The following is a 26,390-nucleotide window of genomic DNA, read 5'->3' as shown; positions in this document are numbered from 1 at the left end:
TAAATTCCCGTGTGCATTACACAATTCAGTTGATGCAGAGAAGCTTTCAGTCAGTCCCATGTTATTGTCAGTTGTGTTCAAATTGTTAACCAAAATTTTAACCAGGATTTGGAGTTCTTTGGAAAACAACAGAAATTTCATACCAATGCAACTTTGAAAAATGTGTTCAAACAAGGCTGACTGGGTAACTTAGAAGACAATAAGGCTCCTCTTGTCAGAAGGTGGCCCCAGGGCATTGTATAACCTGTTGTTGTAGACTGGAGGGTCAGGGACTGAGTGTTTCCTCGCCCATAAGTTTGTAAAAATTTGCCTCCCCAAAAGCAAAAGTTTCCCAGCAAGCAAGGAAAAGTGAACACACTTAAATGAAGCAGTAAAGTAGAAATTTGAAATCTGCTGAAAGGCAGCTAGTGTTTAGCAGAAGTTGGGCAGCATTACGGGAAAAAATGAGTCATGATCTGCAGTAGAGCACTGAACTCTATGCATCCTGAGTAGTCATGGTTTTTCTTCAGTGGTAGTCCTCTTGGAAGTAAGACCTGCCGTTACCAAGGCTCTACTGTACTTTTCAACTCTAAAATTTCTCACCTATAAAATAAAGTTCAAATGTCTTATGCCATTCAAGAGCTTCCATAGTCTGGACCTAGCCCCTTTACCCACTGCTTTTGCTCCCATGTCTCCTGAGTTATAGTTGATTGGGACACCCCTCCCTAAATCCCCTTCCCACACCCTTCATCCCCATATACTCTGCTCAAAACAAATTAAAGCAACTGCAGTTAACCAAACCTGCCATTTCTTCTTCCAACTCTATTCCTTTGAGTGTGATCATTCTTTTGTGTTGCCATCCCACCCCTCTCTTCATTAGATAATATCTACTTATCCTTCAGGATTTAGTTCATATGGTTTCATTAAGAGCATGTCTTCTTAGTCTTCAAAAACAAGGGGGATAAAAGAGGAGAACCATTTCTTGAAATCTATTATTTCAATCGTCATTAGAGAGTAAGGTTCTGTAATCATCCCCAGTTTATAGATGGGAAAATTATAGCTTGCAGAATTTAAGTAGACTTGACTAGAATGCAATAGCTAGTAGGTTATAAACAGGGGTGCTATGTCAGTACTGACTAACTCCAAACAATTTGAAGGCTATTGGAGGAATCCAGGTAATATGTGAATTGGTAGGGTCAGAGCGATAACTGTAAGAAGGAAGCAAAGTGAAAAAAATTGGAATATGAAGAAGTAGAATACAAACAGAAGTAAGGTTTACTGAAGTCACCTAAAATGACAAAGACAAAAACATCTAGATGTTGTAACCACTTACAGAGAGAAGTATCCAAAACACTTCTATTCTAGTTTGAGTATCCCCAGGACAAGTTAAAATGATCCTAAAAGAAACAATTCACTAACCTGTTTGTAAAGCGTATCATCCAGGTAAATTTCAGTGTCCCCAACTGAAATCAAAACACTTTTAGAACAAACAATATCATTGTCGAAGCATTTCTTGTTCTGGGCAATCACAGATATATCTGAATCATCTGTACTCTGAAATGTCAAAACATTTTGTTAACACAAATGTACAGCATATATAAGTTTCAGTTATTTATATTGCCAATCTTAAATCAGATCAAAATTTACAATGGTTTACACTGGAATTAAAAACATCTTACTTCTAAGATAAAAACATTTTTAACTAATAATGTGAAAAAATTTATAAAATACTAGCTCAGTCTTTAAACACTTACCTCTAATATCTCTATCAAAATTTTGTTCTAACAAAGCTTTTTACCATTTTATTGCTATAGCTCAAATTTATCAGCTGTTATAATTTTCTTTTTACATAAATAATAAACAATACAATAAGTCACTTAGGGGGATCTTAAAATAACTATTTTCATTTAAAGCAATATATCTTTTCTTTATTTTAGGGAGTTTTCTGGCTGAATAAATTATTGCCCTCAAGTTAGAATTAAAGAAGATAAAAATCTTTGGTGTTAGTAAGTAGAATAATGCATATTACTTGAGGGTTTGTTTTGAACTTTATGTATGATACATAATTCTTATGATAACTTTTTGAATTTGATTTCAATGCATATAATTATGAGGTAATACTTGATGTTATATGTACATGGTATGAAATAATTGCCAAGCATATTCATCATAATTCATAATAATTGCCAAACATATCCATCACTTCATACACATTGCTTTTCTAGGAAGTAAGTCCATGCTTTTTGTCAAATTTCCAAAGTTGTCTTTCTCTTACCAAAAGTTAAAAATCTACTATTCTCCAAACCCTTTTATTACCCTGTGGAAGGTGAGAATTTTATTGAAAGGAAAAGAAAGGATGATACTTTTCTTTTTGAATTCAATATCCAATTTTCAAAAACCCACACAAATTTCCTGAAACTTCCTTCATTTTAAGATAGATGGATCAGGGTTGATTTTCACAGTGAGAAAGGGTCATTAGATGCTTAGAAGTCATATAGGTCTTTATGTAAGTTCTCCAACATAGTTTTTCATATTGCTAGCAATATGAACACTAGATCAGTATATTTCCTAAGCTGGCCAAACTCTTCCTGACTTGGTAATTTCTGAAGCATAGTGCCTAGAAGATAGGTTTTCAATGACTGGTATTGATGGAGTAATTAATGTGTGTCTGTGTGACTCATTTTTCCTTGATAGATGCTGAGCGCTTTTGTTTCTTAAACAATCCTCTTATAAAGCATTGCCTCAGCTTTGAAAAGCAGAATAATAAGGGTCATTAAGATGATTATAGCATTGTACTACTCACAAAATAATGCCACACTTTTATGGTTTTATGAATGGTTTTCAAAGAAGAAAAATATATAATACAAGGTTTTGTGTTGCTCTTCCTTTTCAGAAGAGTTTTTGGATTAAAAGATGAGAAAAGCATGCATCAAGGCTTCTATTGTCATTACATTTCTATTACCATTAATCAAAATGCCTTCATGTCAGCTCTGTTCTTTATGTTAACTAAGAAATGCCAAGAAATATTCTGTACTATATGATCTCTCTTAAAAAATCATCTTATGATGATAAAAATCTGAAACAACAGAAATGCCTTAGAACTATGTTCTTTCAGTTTCTATTCCTAATGTTTTTCAAATTAATATCAGGTTTGGAAATAATGCCACAGAGTTGCTAGGCAACATAATGAGTAATGATTACAAAGCCAGAGGGAAAAGGTCGATATCAGCATGCTACATGAATTCCTCAAAACTCTTTGTTCTTTTTTATTCTGAAAGCTTCAGCAGCAAATATTCCTGAAAAAGATTCCAAAACTTGCACTGTTAGCACTTTTTGAGGTACCATATTACATAATTTATATATATATATATATATATATATATTTCACATGTCAATCTCAGCAGCTGTCACGTGCCAGCCCCGCACAAACTCCTGCTCTTATGGCAGCCTATGGATCGATAAGTAAATTAACAGATTCTGGCTTTCCAAGGTATTATGAGATCACAAGCAACTCAGCATTTGGTAGAAGGAACAGGTGTGGAAACTGTGAGGCCAGGTGACTTCAGAAACTTGGAGAAAGGAGTTCCAGAGTAGACAGAGTTGATCAGAGACCAAAGATCAGAACTGGTACAATCGTATCACAGAAGATAAGACAAGAGTGTCTTTCAAGAAAAAAAAAGTTAAGCCTTAATTGGACTTTACATCTAGGCAATAATTGACTTTTACAATTGTGATTTTATGTGAATTTTGTGATAAAGTGAACAATCTCTCTTCCACCCACTTAAGATTCAAATGAAGCCAGACCCAGTCTTAGTTTTACTCACCATTGCACCTCCACTTCTAGAATAGAGGCTGTTACACAGAAAGCAAGGTACAGGACCTTGAGAGTGATGAAATTGGAAGGTTTTCCAGGAGTTAAAGTAGAACAGTAAGCATTTGAATATCACCTGAAGAGAATATTGAAAATGTGACCTAGAATGAATTATGGGAAGAAAGCTACCAGTGATTGGGGCTTGTCAGAGATTCATGGAAGTAGAATTTGGCCCTGAAATCTGAGTGCTGGAATAACACACTTCCCATTTTTGCTGAAGACATCCAATGACTTCTTTTTCTGAGTTTATAGCAAAGGTTCAGATGCTGGAGATTGAGGGAGTGTGGGGGTGGATGGAAGGGTTGTGGGGGTTTTGTTCTCTTATCTTCTTTCTCTTAAGTCATGTCTTGCCTCAGGAAACATTTATGATCTTATTTTCCTAATTTTGTTTCAAGACATTTAAAAAATCATGTGCTATATACTATGTGCTATTTATAGTAAAGAACAAACAGCTTCTAAAATAAAATATCAGAGAACATGAATTTTTGAACTTTAACAAGTACTTAGCAGTTATGACAAGTGTTAAGTAACTAGAACTTGGTTACATTTAAAAATACACAATCTAAAGAAGAAAAAGAGACTCAACATCTCTTCAAATGAGAGGTCAAGGAACACTATACTTTTAAAATAAATTTATTTTTAAAAGTCTAATTGGGAAATTTTTATGAATTTGATTATTAGGTCTTCTTCAGGGCCCAAAGAAATAAAAGGTAAGTTTCATCAGATGTAAAGGTATTACAAATAAGAAAGACTAAGCCTGGAATTTGTAGTCAATGCTAAGAAGAAAGAAAGCTGGCTGACAAGGAAGAACAAATTAAATTCACTACTGACAGAAATGACTCTAGACCCTAGGACAGCAGCAGGTGAATAAAAGGTGCTGGCTGCTATTCTCCTTCTCACAGGATATACTGATTCTTCCAGAAGGAAAGCTCTGTCATGCAAACTTTTTCTTGGCAAAATAAACCAAAAGTAAAGCTGAAACAGGAAAAAATCTGATCTGGCAAAATCGTATTTCAAAACCATGAAAATTAGGTTGCATTTGTTAAATGCTAATTTCTCTTTGCATGCTGTAATAGTGTTTCACAATCAAATGTTTGTGAGTTTTCTTTTTTTGTTGTTGCTTATTTTAGCTTTTTGGCTATTTGACTTATTATGTTTGTTTTAGTCAATTTTTCCTGAAATAGTTTTGGTCCTGGCTCTGGTTTTATTAATTTTAGTAGAGTTCCCATGGCAATATAATAAGAAAGTGACTACTACAATAATAATTTATTGTTAGCAGTAAGGTTTTTGTTTTAATTTACTAAATTAAATTCAGTAAAAATTTTAGTTCTGAAATCTACTATATCTTTCTACCTAATGTACAAAGAACATTATAAAAGAATTGAAAATTTTTTTGTTTTGCCAGAAAAATAAGCACATACAACTAGAACTTAATGTAGACTTTCTTTTTTTTTTTTTTTTTTTTTTTGGAGCCAGGGTCTTGCTATGTAGTCCAGGCAGGTTTGGAAATCAAAGATCAAAGTCTTCCTGCCTCAGCCTCCCAAAAGCTGAAATTACAGGAGTGTGCCACCACACCCAGATTAATTTAGAGTTTTAATACCCTTACTTTTTACTAAATGAGTCAATCTTCATCCAGATATTGAATTAGGGATACAATTCTAATTTTTACTAAAAGATTGGAAAATTATTTCTTGTGATGTGTTTTCTCATGCACAGGCAGGCAATCTTATCAAAATTCAAAACTAAGCAATACAGATTAATCTCAGTGTAAGGATACAGTGGCAAACTAAGGTGAATAGGAAATCAGGTCGTAAATACCAAATGGCAAATGTCAGTGGCTCCTGCCTATGAAACAGACTGACACTGTTACGATATAACACCAGTAAAGAAATATTTCCATAATCACTTAGCATCAAGTACAAAAATAAACTTTCATCTTGCCAGGAATCATAGTTAAAACAAATACTACTGATTTCTTCAAATATGCAGCATTCTGCAAAATGACTTGCAGAAAAAAAAAAAGAAATATAAACATGATTCTTGATGTCTGTCCTGGTATGGGTATATGCGGTAGACATGTCTTTATTATCATAGTTTAAAATTAATAGACAACTATTATTTATTAAATGAATTAAACAACTCATAAGCAAGAATCATTGCTACACATGGGAAAATGTTTGAAGAGAAGATGAAGCATCCATAAAGTTTTAAATGCTTTTGTTAGACAGTTGTAAATGCTTTTGCCGTATACAAAATTTTTGTCTTATTATTTGAAATAATAACATAAAAAGCATCATTAACTAATAGTAATGATATATACAATGGAGTATGTCATGTTTGACCAGATATTATCCAAGAAACCTCCTTTTGTTCTGAACATTACTTAAAGTTGGCCATTCAGAAGAGGAGAATTTCAAAAATAATTGGGATCAATGCTTGTTTTGGTATTATTTTTAGTTTGGGGGTATTTTTTCCAATACTTTTTATCCTTGTTAGTCAAAATACAGTTTGTGGACATAGCATTAGCACCAACTAGCAACTTGTTAAAAAAGCAGAATACTGCAGTCCTATGGAAAGGGACCCACATTTTAACAACGTTCCCAGGTGATATATACACATACTAAAGTGTAAGAAATCTTGGTCAGGCATGGTGGCTTATGCCTATAATTCTAGCTATTAGGAGACATGGGTAGGAGAATTGCAGTCTGAGCCAACCTGTATAAAAACATGAGACTCTATCTGCAAATAACTAAAGTAATAAGGAATGAGGGTATGACTCAAGTAGTAGAGTATTTGCCTAGCAAGCATGAGGTCCTGAGTTTAAAACTCCAATACCTCCAAAAAAAAAAAAGTGTTGCTCAATATAGTTCAATTTGAAGGGACATGTATGCATTTATCACAAACACTTGCTGCTACCACTAAAAAAAACATCGAGTTTAAGTTTGTTGACCCTACCATCTAGTGGAGACTGCTGAAAAAAAACAAGCAAGTAATTTTCACCTTTATAATACAGCCATATGGATGTATTTTGTATCCATCTGTGAAAATAGAAGAATGAGGTCTATTGAAATTGTTCTAAGAAGAGGGGAGGAGAAAAGAGGGAGAACAATGGAGAGAGTAAATCCAACTGAGATATATTTAAAACACATATGTAAATATTACAATGTATACCTTATACCACTTTTATATACTAATAAACCCATAAATAAAAAATGAAAAAACAATACAGCCATAATTATGTTACTCTCTATGAAGAAGCAAAAAGTATAATGCATCATACTGACATAAAATGAAACACAATCTAGTTAAGCACATACAAAATAATCAAAATATAATTAGCTGCTTATTTTTTACATAATGGCTATAAACACAATAGGATATAAGATCAGGGCAAATCAAAGTGAGCTGGAAACCTCTCTTTAAGGGAGTGAAATCATATACAAGAAAAGACAAAAAAGGAAAGGGAGATAACAGAGACCTCTGAAAGATGGGTAGAGGATTTTGACTTATGAGGCAGGCCATTGGAAGTCACTGTGATTCTTAACAAGCAGTGACACAATAACAACATGTGTCTTAGAATGACTAATAGAGTGAACCAATAAATTATTGTAGGGTCAAATGAGCCAAAAAAGGCAGCTTAGACATTGAGGGTCAGACATGCTGATTTGGAGCTCATCTTTCTCAAGCTTTTAAATTCACAATTCTCATTCTTCAGGGGATGAGAAGACAAAATCTCTTGCTAAAACAAGCCTTGTTTAGAAAAGACAAATATACTCACAGAATATATATTCATTACTGTGCTTTCTTTATGATCCAAAAATAATCAGAACACACATACCCCCCCAAAACCCACAGGAAGCTACTTGCCATCCTCTGTGATTATATGACTGCCAAACTCATTCCCAACCATTTTTTTCTGTAAGAAACTTGAACTCATTCACAGAAGAGGCTGACACAGTATCAACAGGGAAATTCAATGACTTAAAATTTAAGCAAGAGCTTTGCTTAAGTTCAGAAGACTATAAACTTTACTGATCACTCTATTTAATGGAACTAATACAAAATTATAACAGCCCACTTGCTTGACATAGGCTTAAAGATCAGGATTAAACACAAACATCTAATAACATGAAAGCCATATTCAGAAAAAAATATGCACTAATTACATCTTAGCTTGCTGAAGGACATGTTTATTTTGTCTATTCTTGTACAACTTTTTTCTAAAGCTTACATTTTATTTAGAAATTTAATTATAGGACTGATGATAGCTAAATCAAATTTATGTTGTACAGGTAACCCAAACTCATTAAACATATGAGAAATTTTAAAGATTTTATCAGACATATAAAGCTTAGAATTTACCAAAGCATATCATCAAATTATCACTTATAGGAGTGAGAATAATCTCTCCTGATTGTTATAATCATGAAAAGTACAGAATTCAATGTCTGGCTTAAAGTGTTACATTTATATTAATCAAACCAAATTAAAATGTTGGTATTCACGGAGCTATTACTAGATACCAAACACTAGCTAAGCATTTTACACATATTTACAACATTTAATTCTCAGAACTAACTTTGGAGCTAGGTATAATCATTATCCTCATTTCATAGATGGTAGACAGAGGCACAGAAAGCTAAAATCTAATCCACCACTTACAAATAAAATTTCAAATGGGCTAAGGAAGTTAGTATAAAATTATGGTGACTTTTATACTTTTACAGGTCAGGTACCAACCTGATAGGTTGGCCTGATAGGTCAGGTACCAACATATTTGTGTTTTAGGTTGTGTTTATGCAAGTTCAAATACAAAGGAGTAACTATGACCTACCTTTATCAAAAAAACCTGGCAATCACTGATGTAGTCATATTCCAGTCCATCAAATGAATGGTAATGCCGGTCCCCATATATTGTGCATACTGCAGGGCAGGGATAGTATGTGCAATTGAACATTCCTCGTTGACAAACACTATTAAAAAAATAACACAAATCTCTTTACCAAGAAATTTGGCTCTAATTAGTGGAAGGTTTATATTCAAGAGCATTCAATCCCCAGGAACCCTTAGAAATATTAGCAATTCATTCTGATAACACCTATTACATTTAAATATAGTACTGAGCACCAAAATCACACAGAAACTAGATGACAGAATGAAAATTGAACATAGGTCTGCAAGTAGCCAAAAGAGCACATGCCATCTCCTGTGTTAGTTAATACCTTGCTCATGATTTCAGAACCTTTTGTGCATATTTTACAGAGAGTATACTTAAATTTTTGTTTTATGATAGGATTTTCACTTATTTCCAAGCAGAAAACTTTCCATTTAATATGGTCTTCTCTTTGAAATTTTTATCACTTTTTTGTAAGCTCTAGATATTTTTTCTATATTTTTCAAATTATCATATTTCACTCTTTTCTTCTAAGCTGAGCAACTATAAATAAAAAGAAGAATGTAGCTCTCCTCCAAATGCCTTTAGAATCCTATTTACTTGGGCTTGATTTGTTTTTTGCTGGTCAAACACATCAAGTAAATTCAATTAGATAATTGAAATTAATTCAATTGCTGAGGAAATTTTTGTGAAATAAATGGATCTCATTACCAGGTGTAACACGGGGTAGCAATGACTTCCCCGGAGAGGTACTCCCAGTCTTTCCAGATACAGGGACAACTTTCAGGAACGTAGCACTTTCCTTTGTGCTCTGCCATTCTTTCAAGAAAAGAATAAAGTGTGATTAGTAAAAACTGCTAATTTCAGTTCTTAGAAAAATATCAGATGTTTTGTATTTTCACCACTGTTTTTATGTTTACTACAGCTGTCTAAGGCAGAGTCTATCTGACTTATTCAGAGAGTCAAATCTAGTTTTTTCCATTTTTTGTATGCCGCTCCTTGAATATCACATTATTAAATAAATTTTAGGCAAATAAGCAGATCATATGTGACAGTCTGACCTTTTTTGTTAGTCACATAATACAATGAAAAGAAGCCTAAATTTCTAATAAAGCCAGTTATTCTGAAAAAAAAAAATTAGCAAGCAAAGGTCTTCACTATTCGCTACTTAAAAGAGTCTGTGGAGTGTAACAATTTTTTGATATAATAGTAAATTAAGAAATGGTTAACATTTTCCATCACAGGATATAGAAAATAATCAAAAGCTTCTTTCTGAGTGCTAACAGTTAAAATCATTAGAGTTTTGTTGGTGTGAGTTTGGAATTAAAAATATAACATACATATCAAACATTTCATTCTTTTTTATAAATGTACTATTTTGAATGTTAGTTTCTTCAAAGTGTTATCTCCTCCTTAATTGATTATGCCATGAGGCCAGAAATGGTGGCTCATGCCCATAATCCCAAATTCTATGGCAGCAGAGGTCAGGAGGAGTTAGCAAGACCGCAGTCTAAACAAGTAAGTCAGGAGTAGTGGTGCTCTCCTGTGACCCCACCTGTGTGGGAGGCCATAGATGGGAGGATTGCAGTCCCAGACAGGCCTGGGCAAAAGTGTGACCCTACCTGAAAAATAACTAAAGCCAAAAGGGTTGGGGGCATGGCTCAAGTGGTAGACCATCTGTCTAGTAAGCATGAGGCCATGAGTTCAAGTCCCAATATATCAAAAAAACAACAAAAACAGAAAGATTATACCATGTAAAGCACCAAAGATACCTATGCACATAAAAATTCATTAAATATACAAACTTGCTTTAATATAAAATATAAACATTAATATAAAAATTAAACTTACAGAAGAATTAATTTGGAGGTGTTATTTATCAAGATTTTTATATAAAGTTTAATAATATTATAAGTAATAAATATTCCAATATCCTCAATATTCACATATTTTTTCAATATTCTTAAAGTTTTTCCAAAATGTTTCATAAGTAATTTTAAATAATAGTAACTAATAAATGTAATAATTAATAAATATTCTAGTGGTACATTATAAATATGATGTTTAGATGTATAAATAAAATGTTATATTTTTTAAATAATTTACTTACCATTTAAAATAGGTAAAACAGTTTTTTTTCTGAATTTGCTTTAACATGCAGTAACTCAGTGTTATAAAAATTAACACAGGACTGGGGTGTAAATGAATGGTAGAGCACTTGCCTAGCATGTACAAGATCCTGGGTTCAATCCCCAGTGGCACACACACAAATTAACATCAAAGTATGGCATCCTGAACTCCTGCCTACTCTCAACTATAACATGTCTCTTTAGTGCTCTGCTTTTCCTGGTATAGCTCTTCTTGCAGATATTGTATTTCCTTATTCAATGTATCTGCTGCCCACCAGACTTGAAAGTCCACCCAGGAGAACCAAGAATACCATGTCTTGTTGGTGGTTGTGTCTCAGTGCTTTGCACACAGAAAACACTCCTTTGTTAAGTAATAGTGAATAAAGAAACATATATATCCCTATAGATTTAGCCAAAATAGTGGCTTTAAGTAGTTATGCTGATGACTTATGACTTTTCATAACTAATAAAACACTGACAGAAGAAAGAAGCAAGCTATAAATCACTGCAAATCAACTGTTCTAAGTTGTTTGTTTTGGGCAGTGGGGTATGTAATAGACATTTACAAAGCACCAGTTATATAACTTGTGTGCTGCTTGTACTTAACCATCCATGAAGTAAATATCATATGTCCATTTAAAAAAAAGAAAGAAACTCAGTCCTCCAAGTGAGTAAGTAACTTGCCTGAGGTTCTTTGGCAAATAAGGATGACCAATATTGAAGCCATCTAAATCTGACTTTAGAGAGGGGGTGAATTTAACTATGACATATTATAAGAACTTGGTAAATGTCACAATGTACCCCCAGTACAACAATAATTTTAAAAATAGAAATCTACCTCTTCTCACTACTTTCCATTTCTTCAGTCTGCAGATATTTGTAAACTAGACTCATGGACCCTTGTATAGTCAATGGAGTGCTGGCACTATCAGCAGCCCCATGAAAACAAGTGATACTAGGCTATTGTCCCAAAATGAGCCAGATAAGGTCACATGGAAGGCAAGGCCACTCACATTACCATAAACAACTTTTTTCTAGAAGGTTTCGTTAACAAAGTTATTTCTAAATAAAACAGAGGCTTCTAAATCAATTCCTACTATATTAATTTCAACACAATCAGAAAGGTGGAAGTAAATTTAAGTTTTTATGGTGAGATTAAGCCAGTAAATAACAAAATCATTGTCAAACTAAAAGTGAAAGCTAACTTTGAATTTTAGTTTTTCAAAGAAAATAGATTTTTGAAAAATTAATAGCATCACAGACACTGTATGAAACAAAATCAGAATATAGCTTTAACCGTCAAATATCCCTACAACTCACAACCAAATCAAATAAATCAAGCAATGTTGTTGGTGTTAATTATTTTACCATAGCAAAGGTTTTATTTCTCTAGTCCTTTTTACTAAAATGTCTTTCTTGTTCATCTGATATACAACCTGATTGCTTCCTGTTTCTATTTTCCCATGTATGGGAACTTGTTCTTTTGTAACCTTGTTTCCTCTACCTCCTATGCCCTTCCTTTCTAAGAGATTAATGCTAGTTCCAAATTACTTGGCTCTTCAATCTGTTCCAGACGGGAACCACTTAGACAAATGTGATTCTTCTGGGAAACAAACAACAGATCTCTCACTTCTGTACTCATGGCTTATATGAACTGATCCCAGGAATGTCTTTGTGTGAACAAAGGAAGAATAGGTGACCTGTTTGCCTGGAATGGCTCTCCCTCTGTGCACTGCCTCTATTCATTAACAGACAAGCAAGGCACGGGGAGAGCAGATTCTATGTATGCCTGCAAGGAAGCTAACAGCTACCAGATTCTATGTTTGTCTCTTAACATGTACAGGGTGTTTCTGCAACTGAAGAAAATTTGTGAAGATAAAGAGTAGATATATTGTCATAAAATAGTGTCTCATATTTATTGAGTAACCCTACACACACACACACACACACACACACACACACACACACCCCATATTTCAGAGTGCTTAATCAAGGCCTAAAAGAAATTTGTAGAAAAATCACTCAACTAACAGTGGCAGAGCTAGGACTAGACCTCTAGTATAATGGAACCCAGAGCTCCCACTCTTAATCACTCCCCTGTGTAGAAACAGTGCATTCTGTAACATCTGAAAGTTAAAGCAGTTGACATCACTGTTACAAATTGATATCAACAACAGCAACTGCAGGAACCAAATAGACAAAACATATGCACTTGAAGAGTGTTTTGAATGAGTGACTATTTGTGTCACTTTTCCAAAACTGCAGTTGAATTGGGGGGGGGGGCACAACATTCCAACCTTATCCTGAAATAAGTTTTCCTCAATTCAGTGCATTATTTTCATAATATTGCACAATATTATATGAGCCTATCGAAATAATTACAGTTGTCTTCTGACTACACTTACCAACCCAAAGTTAACCACCAGTCAAAACAATTTTGGCTATTTCTGCAAAAAATATTTGTAAGAAATCTTGTGCTTGCTCTTACACATTCTAAATGGTCCAATTATCAAGAAAAAGACTTACCCTGATGTGCAAACACAGCCACTTACACACGGCGAGGATGGGACACAAGTGAAGTTCATAGCCAGGTTTGCACATGTAGTCTCACAATTTATACCACCAGCTGGTAATTCAGGATCAGGAAACCTACAGTCGAAGTATGTCTTTCCTTCTGGACAGGCATGAACTTCAGAGATAAAGCACAGATAAAATGCTCTTCGTTTCATATTCCCTCCATAGACAGTCACATGGGTGGGCATTTGTCCTTTTAAAAAATCCACTACAGAACATTTCACTGGTTATGATTAGATGATGCTGGCATTCTGTGATTTTTAAATCCTGAATTTAGGAATATATCCTACCCAGATTTCGTTTAATCATCAAAGCTTCCAAAACCTATTTTGAGTTTGAAAACTTTAGCTGCCTTCTGTGAGGCAATAAGTAAATAATTAGTAGACAATTTTTCCACTCAAGAGTATTTTGATTAATTCAAAGGTATATTATACATTTTTATTGATGAAAATATATTTAAACTTTTACAAAACCACAGTAAGCACATCTAGATCTTACTCTACCTCTGAGTTATTATAATCATCAGTCCTCATTATACTATAGAAGTGTAGAAGTCATAATTATAAGCAGGACAGTGGCTACCTATTTCTCCTGAAAACTTTTGGGCCTTCAGGAATCAAAGAAAGCCCTTATGTGTGACAAAAGGGATCAGGTCTTGAGTATTTCTTGTGAGAAAGTTGGCCACCTGGGCTTCCCTTCTTTAGCTATGAGTCACCTGAAACAAAAGGGCAGAGCAGAGATGCCCTATAGCAACTGGATATGAGTACGACCCAGGCACATAACTTGTAAAGAAGTCCTATACTAGCCTGAATCCTCAGAAAGTAAATCTTGAGCATATAACGCAAAACTAATTTGAAATACTGTATACCTATCTATCCAAGTAAATCAGAGCACAACAGTTCACAATTGCTTTTGTCAGCTTAACTATTACTGTGAAATAAAATGAATGAAACCAAGAGTTACAATTTGTCCAGAATTCTCCCTGAGAATTTGAGGCTCTTTCTTAATATGATGAAAATGAATAATATATTAGGTCCCCCCGTATATAAGATCTTCATGTATAAAATGACATTCTCAGGAGAAGTGACAGAGGTCTTTTTATGCGCCATGTTTAGCTGATTGCTACTAGTCCCAGAGTCTTGCAACTCACAGGGCAGCCTGGGAGCCATTAGCACTAGCATCATGTTGGCCATTGACAGACATGCAGAATCTCAGGAATGGGACCTGACCTACTGAATCAGGGTGTGTTTTCTAACAAGATCCCTGGGTGATTGTACGCACATTAAAATCAGAGAGCTGCTGGCTTAGAGTAGAGTTTCCCAATTTCTGATCCACAAATGGGTTACAACAGACTTGTGGATATTATCCTAACACCCTGGGGTTCCCTGAGGTGGTTCTGGGGTAGGTAGCCTCTAGACATTATCACTAATCTGATCAGCTCTGTTCCTAGGCATCCTTAATTATTCACCACAAACTGTTCCACAAATATTCTAATCTCAATGTGAAGAAAGTTAAGAAATATTGAGAATGTTGAGAAACATGCCCAAGGCTGGATCTATGGACATTGGCAAAGAGGGCTGTGATAGACGGATGGCTTCTGCCAGAGAAGAAGGGAGTAAGTTCCCTTCTCCTCAAGGAAAATGTTTAACTGGAACTCACCAGTAGAGGGCGTGGCTGGCTCATCGCATTTCACAGTCCCATTTGAGCACTGGCTGGATAGAAGTAAAGAATTTATGAACCTAAACCTTAACTTTTTCTGTATTTCAACAATAATATAATGTGAAAGCATTGAGTACATGTACAACAGTTATCTTTTTCCCATGAATTTGTTTTCATATAAGTTATTGCCTTAGGTCCAATTTGAAGACAGTGATTTGTTTAACATGTTTTTATCAAACACCCACATGGATAAAGCCTTGTGAGAAACATGGGGATATAAACGCCATAATTCATAGCCTCTACCCAAGTGCTTGTGTCCCAGTGTAGAAAGAAGACATACACTTAATAACTTATGCTGTGTGATACACACAACACAGAAATATAGTTAAGAGATAAAAGTAAAACAAAGAAAAACATTTTAAAATCTGTTGGCAACTGAATCAGGGCCATCTGCAGTGGTAAGGCCAAACAATTTGAAGGATGGAGATTATTATGGATGGAGGTTAGATAAAGTAGGAAGGCTCTAACACTCAGTGGAGACAGATAAACCATGAAAGGGTAAAACTGTGTTCTATGTAACAAAATACCAGGAGATGAAGACCCTGACAAAAAAAGAAGAGGCCGTGTCCTGCAGAGATGCTAAGACACTGACACTGAAGACAAACAGAGAAATGAGAGGGGTGGTTTGAATTTTAGGAAAATCATCCTGGCAGTAGCACTGAAAATAGAATCACATCTTCCCTAAAATCAATGCTCTGTAGTCAGGAGATAAGACAAAAACCACATACACATAAATTAACTTTGAAAATCCCATAAGGAGATAGCATGATATATAACAGCACACCAGTCCTCAGTAAGTTCAACAAAGTTTTCCCTTCAGCTTTAGAGTAGATCATGTGTTCTATGTTTGAAACAAGATAAAGGGCTGTATCACATGAAAAATGCTCATGTGCATGAATGAACATTTGAGTGATACTCAGAGATGTGATTAGGTCACACCAGGGATGGCATAGAGGAATTGAGATAGACAGATCTCAGACCATAATTCCAGGTCTTCCATATCATACCTCTTCTGGGACATAGACATTTTGAAAGGAAAGCAAGTGAGATCACTGCAACCCAATTTTTATTTTTCACACTGGAGAAGGATGGGTTTTATTTTTGCTGAGTTTACCAAATACTAATTCAATTATATTAAATTCAAAAGAGATTTCCTCCAACATCTTGGCAGAATGGAAGTGGAGCAAAAATAGAGGTCAAAATGGCCAGGTATGCAATTGTTTGAATATGGTTTGTTACCACCAAAATTCATGTTGGGGTTTGGTCCCCAATGCAGTGGTGCTGAAAAGTAGAACCTTTAAGAAATGAGGTGTAGAGGAAGGTGATTAGGTCAGAGGAGCACCACCCTGGAAAGGGATTAATGCTTTTATCACCAGAAGTGAGTTCTTACAGTCTCAGAACTGATTTTTCTTTTTTTTTAACCACAGGAGTAGGCTGTTAGTAAGTTAGGCTCTCCCGCGCATCCCGCCCCCCACCCCGCTCTATCATAGACATAAACACACACATACATTTACTTAGAATGTGCCAGAACAATAGCTGGTGAACAGTGATATCTAGATATCATTGTTGTCATTACTAAGATTATCTACATTCTATTGTTTTCTGTGGGCAGCTATGGTGCAACTAGAAGAGGGAGGTTACGAGTCAGATATAAATAGGTGTGTACTGCTGCGCAGACATGCTGCATTCTTAATAGTCAAGTTACAACTGGAATGAGTGTTGTGCTGTGAATAAATGCTATTATATGGGGTCTAATGTCCCCAGGGAGAAGATACACTGACTTCTGTACGTGGCATTGCTCAAGTCTACTTTGGAATTGCTTTTTTGTTTTTTCTTTTGCACCAGGTGATGAACCACACAATTAAAAGCCCTCAATAAAGGACAGAGTTTGAACTCCCATCTCACCCCTACTTTCTATCAAAGCACCAAAACTAATTAAAGGGCATTTGTTTCACCGAATGACACTTAAATTCAGAACTCTTTTCTGCAGTTATAAGACTTGGAATTCCACATCCCATATTCTAATGTAGTGTACATTCATTTAATATATTCATTGAAACCCACCATAAGCCTGACGGTGTCGGGATGAGTTCCCCAGGCTGATAAACACTACCTCTGTAATGACACCGGCAGTGATATCTGCAAGGGGGAGAAAAAGTTAAATAAATAAAATAGGATGTAAATTCTTTTAAAATCCATTGAAATTCAAGCAGATCCTATGTTCTGTATTGGTCAATGTAAAGCACACTTCAAAATTGTCACTGTTCTCTAGGATTGCATGCAATCCTATAATAAAAATGGAAGGTACTGTTTAGATGCAAAACCTTGTAAATTATAAAGTACAATTCACAAATTGTGTACGTTTACTCAAGAAAAGTCATTGATGCACTTAAGAGAAACATAATTCATGTATCATTTAGCCTTCTACATAAGGCAAAATCTTTACCACATGTGATAATTGACAAATTTCTAAGAGCTGACAGACATTATAATCTACTGCTAACATTTGCCATTTGACAATCATTCGCATATGGTAAAAACAAATATGAATAGACTTCAGGATAATTATCCAATTCCTTAGCTCCTTCTGTAGCTAATTGTGAATATACTTAGCGTTAAGAGCATGTAAACAGCGAAAGCATTAAGAAATATTAAAGAAACTTGGGCTGGAGACATGGCTCAAGCAGTAAAGTGCCTGTCTAACAAGTGCAAAGCCCTGAGTTCAAACACCAGTATCACCGGAAAAAATTCAAAAAGAAGGAAATATTAAAGAAATGAGTATGAAAGCTAATTTGACCTACAAGAAGAAACACAGATAAAAGTCAGATGCTGCCCACCCATTCCTGTGACTCACATGGGCACACAGAAGTTAAGTGTGTCTTCATAGAATTTGCCTTCAGGACAGTTGCAGCCTTCAGCACAGTCATCATTGCACTGCTCCGGGGAAGACAGAGAAGCACAGGAATGGCGGCAAAACGAGGAACAGTGATGGTACAGCATGCCCTGCTGGCACACCACAGCTAAGGACAAAGAAGCGTCACTTGAGGAAGATTTCCATGCCACACAGAAACCTGACATACTCATTTAAGGGTCCATGGTAGACAAATCATGAAACAAAAGCTGTCTTGTAAGAGCATACATAGAACATCATAAGTTCCATAACAAAAAATAAATAAGAAATGAGGAAATAAAACTATCCCTGGCCTCAAAAGAATTACAACACAGTAAAGATTCTCTTTTTTTTTTTTTTCATTTTTCTTTTATTATTCATATGTGCATACAAGGCTTGGTTCATTTCTCCCCCCTGCCCCCACCCCCTCCCTTACCACCCACTCCACCCCCTCCCGCTCCCCCCCCCTCAATACCCAGCAGAAACTATTTTGCCCTTATCTCTAATTTTGTTGTAGAGAGAGTATAAGCAATAATAGGAAGGAACAAGGGGTTTTGCTGGTTGAGATAAGGATAGCTATACAGGGCATTGACTCACATTGATTTCCTGTGAGTGTGTGTTACCTTCTAGGTTAATTCTTTTTGATCTAACCTTTTCTCTAGTACCTGGTCCCCTTTTCCTATTGGCCTCAGGGCAACAAATGCTAGCTAGTTTTTTAGGTGTCTTACCTATCCTCACCTCTCCCTTGATTCTCTTTTGATATTTTTAAGCCTGACATTCTACAACATTATAATAGCTTCTACCATATTTTTTCTAATATAGAAGGTCTTTCATACATCTGACTAAACTTCCTGACCTTAATTTTAAAATCTATATACTGCTACACCATCACTAACACCTTTATAACATCTTTTAAACCTAAGTAAACTTTTAGTCATCTACAAATAAGACAAAATTTGACTTTGCTGATCCATACTAATAGTTTTTATTTTTTGCCTCCTTAGTGATGTCCATATTTTTCTAATCTTTTCCAATTTCTCTTTAGACCAAACTGACTGATTATAGTAAACAAACTAAAATAATCTAAAAACAACCTGTACGAACAACTAGAAATACTGAATAAAACACAATTGAAATTATATATATATATGAATATATGCATATTATATATTTTCAAAATCCTGTTAGAGCAAAACTGGAGGACATTCCCAGATGCTGGACGTGAAAGGGGGGTAATAAAATCAAGAATTTTGAGTGGATTTGAGTCCCAATAGTCTTGGACCTTGTATTTAACCCATGTGGAAACAGAGCACCATTGTTAGTCCTTTACAAAGTGAGGAATTGGGAGACCCTTAACTTGGATGCTAGAAAAGTAGCATCCTCAGTTGAAGGGAAAGCCTAAAGCAGGGATCAGAAAACCTTCTGTAAGGGGCCAAATGGTAAATATTTCCAGCTTTGAAGTTCATAAGCTCTGATACAACTACTCAACTCTTCTTGTAGCACAAAAACAACCATAGACAACATGTAAACAAATGAACATGACTGTTTTCCAATAAACTATATTTACAAAAACATGAGAGTCCAAAGGGCTGTGGTTTGCCAACTCCTAGACTGGAAGAAATCTGCTCATACAAGAAGCACCAGAAATCTCTAATTGACAGTCTGTGATAGAATTATTACCACTAAAAATTCACAATCCTAAACTTATATATTGCACATATTTGGTATATGAATTTACATTACTTTTATATTTACATTATTTTCCTTTATAAAGCCAAAGCTGAGCAATCACCACCAATACTGGTCAGTGTGTTACACCAGAGTAATCAGAAAATATTTTGAAAAATCACTATTGGAGTAGAGAGATTGACAGAGCAGTAGCCCCAAAACCTGGATCATGAAAGATTCTATTGTAAGAGGAAGAGACCTGATAAAGGTAAGGTAATGAAAAATTGAAGTACAAGGAGAGAAGCTATCATAAATAAGAATACCAGATATTATAATTATGAGGATTAGAGCCCCAATAACTTGAAATATTACCCACTGCATAATATACCCATTTAACTATAGATAAACTGTCTTTGTATTGCATAATGTTTTACATACTTTCAATATTTAGACAAGACATTTCCATGATAAGGATTTTTTCAGGTTATTTCTGAAAACATAATCTTCTTCTAATTTTGCTTATGACAAATACAGTCAAAGTTGTTAGTCTTATCCAGCATTTCTCCAATTTTAAGAAACTATAAATATTTCATTTGTTTTCCATGTTTGTACACTATAAGAATGTTTCCAGTTATTTGCAAGCAATATTGGCCTTTCATGTAAAAAGTAAAAGCAGCATTATCAACACAAAAATCTCTAAAAGGTTCTACGGTAGTTTTTAAATCTGCCATGGCACTCACCACAGAATGAAATCTGAGTTCTGAAATCAATGGGAAAGCCACGCTGGCCACAGAGGTAAGCATAGTGGGCAAGAGCATTGCATAGACAGGTGCTTCCACACTTGCATGCATCATGGCGGCACAGCTGATAGTACAGTCCAGGGCTGATGTAGACATGGCAAGGAGCAAAGAGCTCCTGGTGGATGACGTCACAGTGTGCTGCATACCCAACTAACAGACAGAGAACCACATTATCCACTCATTTACTAGTCCAGATCTTATCCCTAAGAATCAAGTTCCAGAACTATTCAAGCATTTTGCTTTCCTAGAAGAGTACTATTTGCCTATCACTTAAGTGAAAGCAAATACTTCCAGCTCATACAGTTTTTAGCCTATGTTTTTGATAATATTGGTAACAGTACTTAATCCATATTCAACAGTCACCTAGTCAAAAGTACAACAAAAAAGAAAAGGTATTGTAGCTGAACAACTTGAGTACCAGAAAGGATAAGAGAAGCAGAAGCCTCAATAACCCATAACCTGAGGATTATCTAGGGAAACCTGCTGTGATGAACTGGGAAATATTGGGAGGTTTATCTTCAAATATCTACACATAATAAAAGTGGTTTCAGATTAGGAATGTTATGGCAACTCTGTGGAATGCATAAATATCAAGAAAGATTGGGAATCATTTCAGTCCAATGGAATTTCTAAGGTGAATAGCACTGTGGCAGATCTACAGTCACTGAGTTCAATGTCTGCACAATGCACAGTGCACAATGCGCAGTACACAATGTCTGGCAGACATTAGGAGCTCAATTATGCTTTATCAATAAGTCTATGAATGTGAGAGTAAATGAAGAGGGGTTGAGGGTATGGATCAAGTGGTAGAGCACCTGGTTAGCAAGCATAAAGTCCTGAATTCTACCCCAGTACTGCCAAAAAAAAAAAAATGAGTAGAAATTACGGTTTGGAATGTATGTTAAAGGCCATGAAATATAACTAGCATTATAGCATTTGGAGGTGGGTCTATGTAATCACATCTGAAAATTTGTTGACCTTTCCCTTGAAATGACTAATCAGATAGAATCCTTTACAGAATTTACAAAATAAGTTTGACAAAATTATCTAGATCTTGCCTTTCTAAGAAAAAAGTTAGAAGGGGCTAGAAGTGTGGCTCAAGTGGTAGAGTGCTTGCCTAGCAAATGTGAGGCCCTGAGTTCAAATTTCAGTTCTGTGCCCCCACCACAAAAAAAAATAAATAAAAGGTTAAGTCTGTGATTCCTTGATGTAGTTGACCTGGATTGAATTGGTTTCCACACAGAAGAAATTAATCAATATTAGCATTGTCATTGTCTTTGAGAAATCAGATAAGCTGCTGGGCATCAGAGTTTTTTTCCCTACCAAGGAATTATGCTGAACTTGTTTTGTTGAGAATTTAAATTACATTAACTAGTAGTAAGGAAACATGGTAGTTGCCTAAGTATTGTATATTTGCATTGGATATGAATATATATATGAAAACAAATGTCTAAGACTTAGCAGTACGCTGTTGGTGTACATATTCCTGACTCCAAACACCCTGAGAGAGCAGAATAATATACCAACAAAGCCACAATTGTTTAGTCTAAGAATTTGTAGACCAAAACATGTCCACTAACATTAAGGATTTCTTGTGAAAAAAAAATATCCTTCAGAATACAATTTGGAGTTACTGACTTTTGTCTACTTATTTTCCTTTCTTTGGGGATCGTTCCAAACTTGAAAACATTGTTTAAATCATAGTGTTCATGGCTTTAGTTAAAAGAAAATGCAGCCAAAAATTTTTGGCATATGAGTTGCATTGCCATTGCATCTTGGAACTCTGGAGTATGGTCATCTCACATTGTTGCCCATTTGCTGTCCCAGAACCATCTTAAAGTAATGTCTTCCTGCTTATAATAGGCTTCCGCACATAATACTAAACAAAAATATATAAGGAATGATGCTGACTTTATCATAATGAAGGAAATCACTGGTCTAGTTTTACAAAATTATAATAATATATAGGACATTTTACTAAGTTTACATGCTGAAAGGAAGACTTACTGTTTTGTTGATTAATGTTACAGGGGTCTACAATCGGAACATGGACAGGTGCAAAACAAGTAGAGGAAACTCTCCATGCATTTGCGTGAAGCTGGGGGGTCCCTTCTATCATGCCTGATGGAGAACTAAAAAGCAAAGGAAATGCTCCTCTTATTCTCTCTCATTCATGGTATTAGTTCATACTCTTCAAATATGTAAATAAGAGAATATTGTTTCCTAGAGCTTGAAATTTTCTTCCAGTTTTTTAAATGCCATGGTATAAGCATTCTGTTACTGAGACTTTACAAGGTGTCAAATTATGGATATACATGATTTTATTTAATTTTCATCTCTGCCCTGTGGGGAAAACATTCTTATCTCCATTTTACAGGGAAAACAAACTAAAGGAGCTGGAAGGAATGTTGATTTTCATTAAGCTGATAAACCACAAAACCAAGATTCAAACCCAGTTCTCACTGAGTTAGTCAAACACCATTCAGACAACCAAAAAATTTGTGTGTGACTTGTAGAACATATGGAAACATAGGCATGGGTAGTTCACATGATTCTTTCAAGCTAAAGACAAACATACCAAAGAATAAATAATCTATATTTTTGGTTCAATATATCAATTTCCATTGTGAGACCTGAAATACTGAACAAACAAACCATATGAAAATTGAGAGAAAATGGAATAAAGTTGCCCCTCATCCATGTTTGCTCACATCTTCAGTTTCCTCTGTAAACCAAAATGGAAGATAAACAACTACTTTCTCAAGTTAAACTTAGAAACTACAACAATGTTTAAGAGCCAAATATGCAATTCCATCTCTAATAACCATCAAGATTTATTAACTCAACAACCAGCATTCATTAACCAACAATCCTTGTTGTATACTGTGCTGACCCTGTCAAAACTACTTATATGGATCAATGTGGACTAGGTCTCCTGCAGGAAGATTTTGATCAGACCACTAGTGTTGACTGTGTTAATTGCTACAAGGTGGCCTAGTAGAAGAGTAGTGACCTCATAGACTAACTACTTTGGTAACCATCTAGCACAGTCACCCTCACCCTTGGAATTTCTCACCACAATGACTAAGAAACAAGAGAGAGGAGATGCACAAGTCATTCTGCTATATTTAATCCTTTTCCCCACCCTTTCCCTTCTTTTCCTATTCCTCAATATCAAACCATTCAAGAACTATAAAGAATTATAATAAGCCCATGCAAAGTCACATTTTATTCAAATGAAGACACTGAGGCTCATAGAAATTGCATACTTTGCACTAGCTTTCTCCTCTTTCCTCCTCTTCCCTTCCTTGTTCTCCTCTCCCAAGGACAAAGTAAGTAGAGGTGATGGGTGTACTCAGGGTTCCCAGGAGGAAATGACCCAGAGCTGGATCTCTTGTTTCATTTAGAGTACTTAAAACAACAAAGAAAATTTAAAATAGAAGTCAAAATACAGACCTATTTACTTATTGCATTTCATTTTATAAAATAACCTTTCAGCTCACCATACTTGACTTACTATAAAATAAATTCTCAATTAATATTTTCCATTACACTATGTCCGCAGATTTGCATTAACCTTTCCGAAGTAAAGAATTTTAACTACTCAAGTTGGAAAGGTAAACAATGTTCAAAAATTATCTCTGACTGAAATATTATCCCACACTCTTATCGTGCCTGAATGTTTATGCAGGGAGGAGACTGGTGCTTAGAAAGTGACAGACAGATCTGCCATCTGTTAAACATTGACTGTTAACCCATTCCACAAACAAGACAGAGAAAGAAGGCTTAGTGTCTTTTCAGAACATCTTAGCCAATCCTCCTAGCATAGTTTCTATTTTGCAGATGTGATAAAGGTATCATTATTCTGACCTACGTATTATCTAAAACCAATTAGTCACATAAGAAAAAAGAAATTCTCTTTAAAAATTTAAAATTTTAAATGCCAGTTCTCTTACCCAATCCAAATTCTCTTGTTGATGACCTATTAAAAATCCTTCTCAGTTCAGTGTGACTGTCCATGGTTTATAAGATTCCTATACAGACAAACACTAAGGATATGTATGGCCACTGAAATTTGATATGCAAATCAAACAGATAAACAATGAATCTTCATAGACAACACAGAATTAGCTTGGGACATAAACTAGCTTTTAGAAGAAAATAATGCCTGAGTTGGGTTGAACAAGAAATAAGAATTCACGAGAAAGATTGGGATGGGAGAAGAATCCCCCTACAGACAGAAGAATATGAATAAAAAAAATGTGTTTTTTAAAAACATGGGATTTAGAGAATGGTTTCTTTATGTCCCCTGGCTGTCCAACCTAAATGACCTACTTTATAAATTCCTACTGTACTTCTAGCTGAGACCACAAAGCTCAGTATTTTATGAGTATTGTCAGTTGATACCTTGCTTAGCACTAACTATTGCTTCTTTAAAGACTTTTATTAAAGTACTTTGGACAAATGAAATTGTATGTATTTATAGTGTATCTGTTTTGATGATATATGAATCCACTGTGAAATGGTTAAATTAAGCTAATGAACACGTTCATCACATCACATTCTTACCACTTTTGTGTGACAACACTTAATAAGTACTATCTTAGCAATTTTCAAGTACCTAATACATTAACTCTAGACACCATTCTGTACAGTAGATCTCTGTTCATCCTAACTGAAACATCATACCCTTACAGGGATGTACAGCATCTCCTTCCTCCCACTCCCACCCTCAGCTCTCAACAAACACCATAGTTTGACTTTTCTAGATTCTTCACATTTTCTTCTAGGTTTGGATCCCCTCCTGATCTGCAGCACCAGCTCAGAGAGGATGAAAAACACCATGTCACCCCGCTTAAATTGCTCCCACTGTGCTTTTAGCAAAACAACAGGTACGTAAAACATTTCCACTAAATTATGCACTGCTTCTTTTCACAGGTAAGTGAAAAGTGCTTTTATCTATACTGCTTTTCTTCTAATGGAACACCAACTTTCACAAAATCCAATTAACTTAGATACCAAAATGTGCCTTATAGCTATCCTGATAACCAAATGATTAAAAGTATAATCTACTGGCACTGACACAAATATTAAGGTTTTTTAAAGACTGCAAGTTTTCAAAAATAAAACACTGTTGAACTTGATAGGTGACAGAGGAACGAATAACAGGCAGCAGTTAGCCCACAGGCTGAGTCACACTGCCTAAATTCAATGCTTACTCAAGTCTGAGCTAACTGACCTTGAATGATTTATTTGCCACGTTAGGGCCTTGGTTTCTTGCCTTATCTATAAAACAAAGCCATTAATCAGGGTATTGCTATGCAATTTAAATACCATAATTGGTATAATGCTTTTAGACCAGTGACTGCCAAACTCCTATTAGTTAAGTAAATATTTTAAATGAATTTATGTCCTCCAAATTACCAGTCATTAAACTCTATACATAAATTATACTTACAGAAAATCATCCCTTATGTTCCCATTAAAAGTGCCACACAGACCTAATGTTCTTCTTTTCCATGCAGTAGTGAGCTGAATGTAAATTCTTTCCCCATCTATAGCAAACAGAATCTTTAAACCAAATGTCGTTTTTAGAAGAATAAATAAGGATGAGAGTGTTTGAATTTCAACAATTCCTGCAGGAAAAGAACATTATATGTATATAAATTAGCTTTGAGACTTATAGGTAGTGTTCTGAAATGCTAGATTGCCATACTAAGAGCTTTTCTTTCAAGACACTGGGAAGTGGGAGAGGTAGTTTGACAGTTAATGCCTGAGCTCCATTTTTTTGTGTATATGTGTGTTCCAGTTTTTGCCTCCCGTGGCTACTGTCATTTTTTTCCATTTCCTTTCTTTTCTCTCACTT

At 35.1% G+C, this 26,390-nt stretch overlaps 1 protein-coding gene across 17 annotated transcripts in view; it reads right to left on the bottom strand.

Annotated features, from left to right (window-relative positions):
- The window catches only part of Otogl (otogelin like), a 225,051-nt gene that overhangs the window by 65,496 nt on the left and 133,165 nt on the right, over positions 1-26,390 (bottom strand). For 15 of the 17 annotated variants that reach the window (XM_074084013.1, XM_074084010.1, XM_074084011.1 and 12 more), the window contains 11 exons: positions 25,983-26,160; positions 22,532-22,656; positions 20,465-20,674; positions 18,021-18,186; positions 17,231-17,305; positions 15,107-15,159; positions 13,400-13,562; positions 9,456-9,563; positions 8,685-8,823; positions 3,804-3,926; positions 1,399-1,533 (listed from right to left, as the gene is read on the bottom strand). In XM_074084013.1, the coding sequence (XP_073940114.1) occupies positions 1,399-1,533; positions 3,804-3,926; positions 8,685-8,823; positions 9,456-9,563; positions 13,400-13,562; positions 15,107-15,159; positions 17,231-17,305; positions 18,021-18,186; positions 20,465-20,674; positions 22,532-22,656; positions 25,983-26,160 (1,475 nt within the window). The remainder of the gene's footprint in view (positions 1-1,398; positions 1,534-3,803; positions 3,927-8,684; positions 8,824-9,455; positions 9,564-13,399; positions 13,563-15,106; positions 15,160-17,230; positions 17,306-18,020; positions 18,187-20,464; positions 20,675-22,531; positions 22,657-25,982; positions 26,161-26,390) is intronic. The other 2 variants (XM_074084015.1, XM_074084023.1) reach the window with 2 other exon arrangements.

This window comes from Castor canadensis, chromosome 8, assembly GCF_047511655.1.
Source record: "Castor canadensis chromosome 8, mCasCan1.hap1v2, whole genome shotgun sequence".
Taxonomy (NCBI): Eukaryota; Metazoa; Chordata; class Mammalia; order Rodentia; family Castoridae; genus Castor; species Castor canadensis.
Note: the sequence above shows the minus strand (reverse complement) of the source record. Positions and strands in the feature narration are given on the sequence as shown.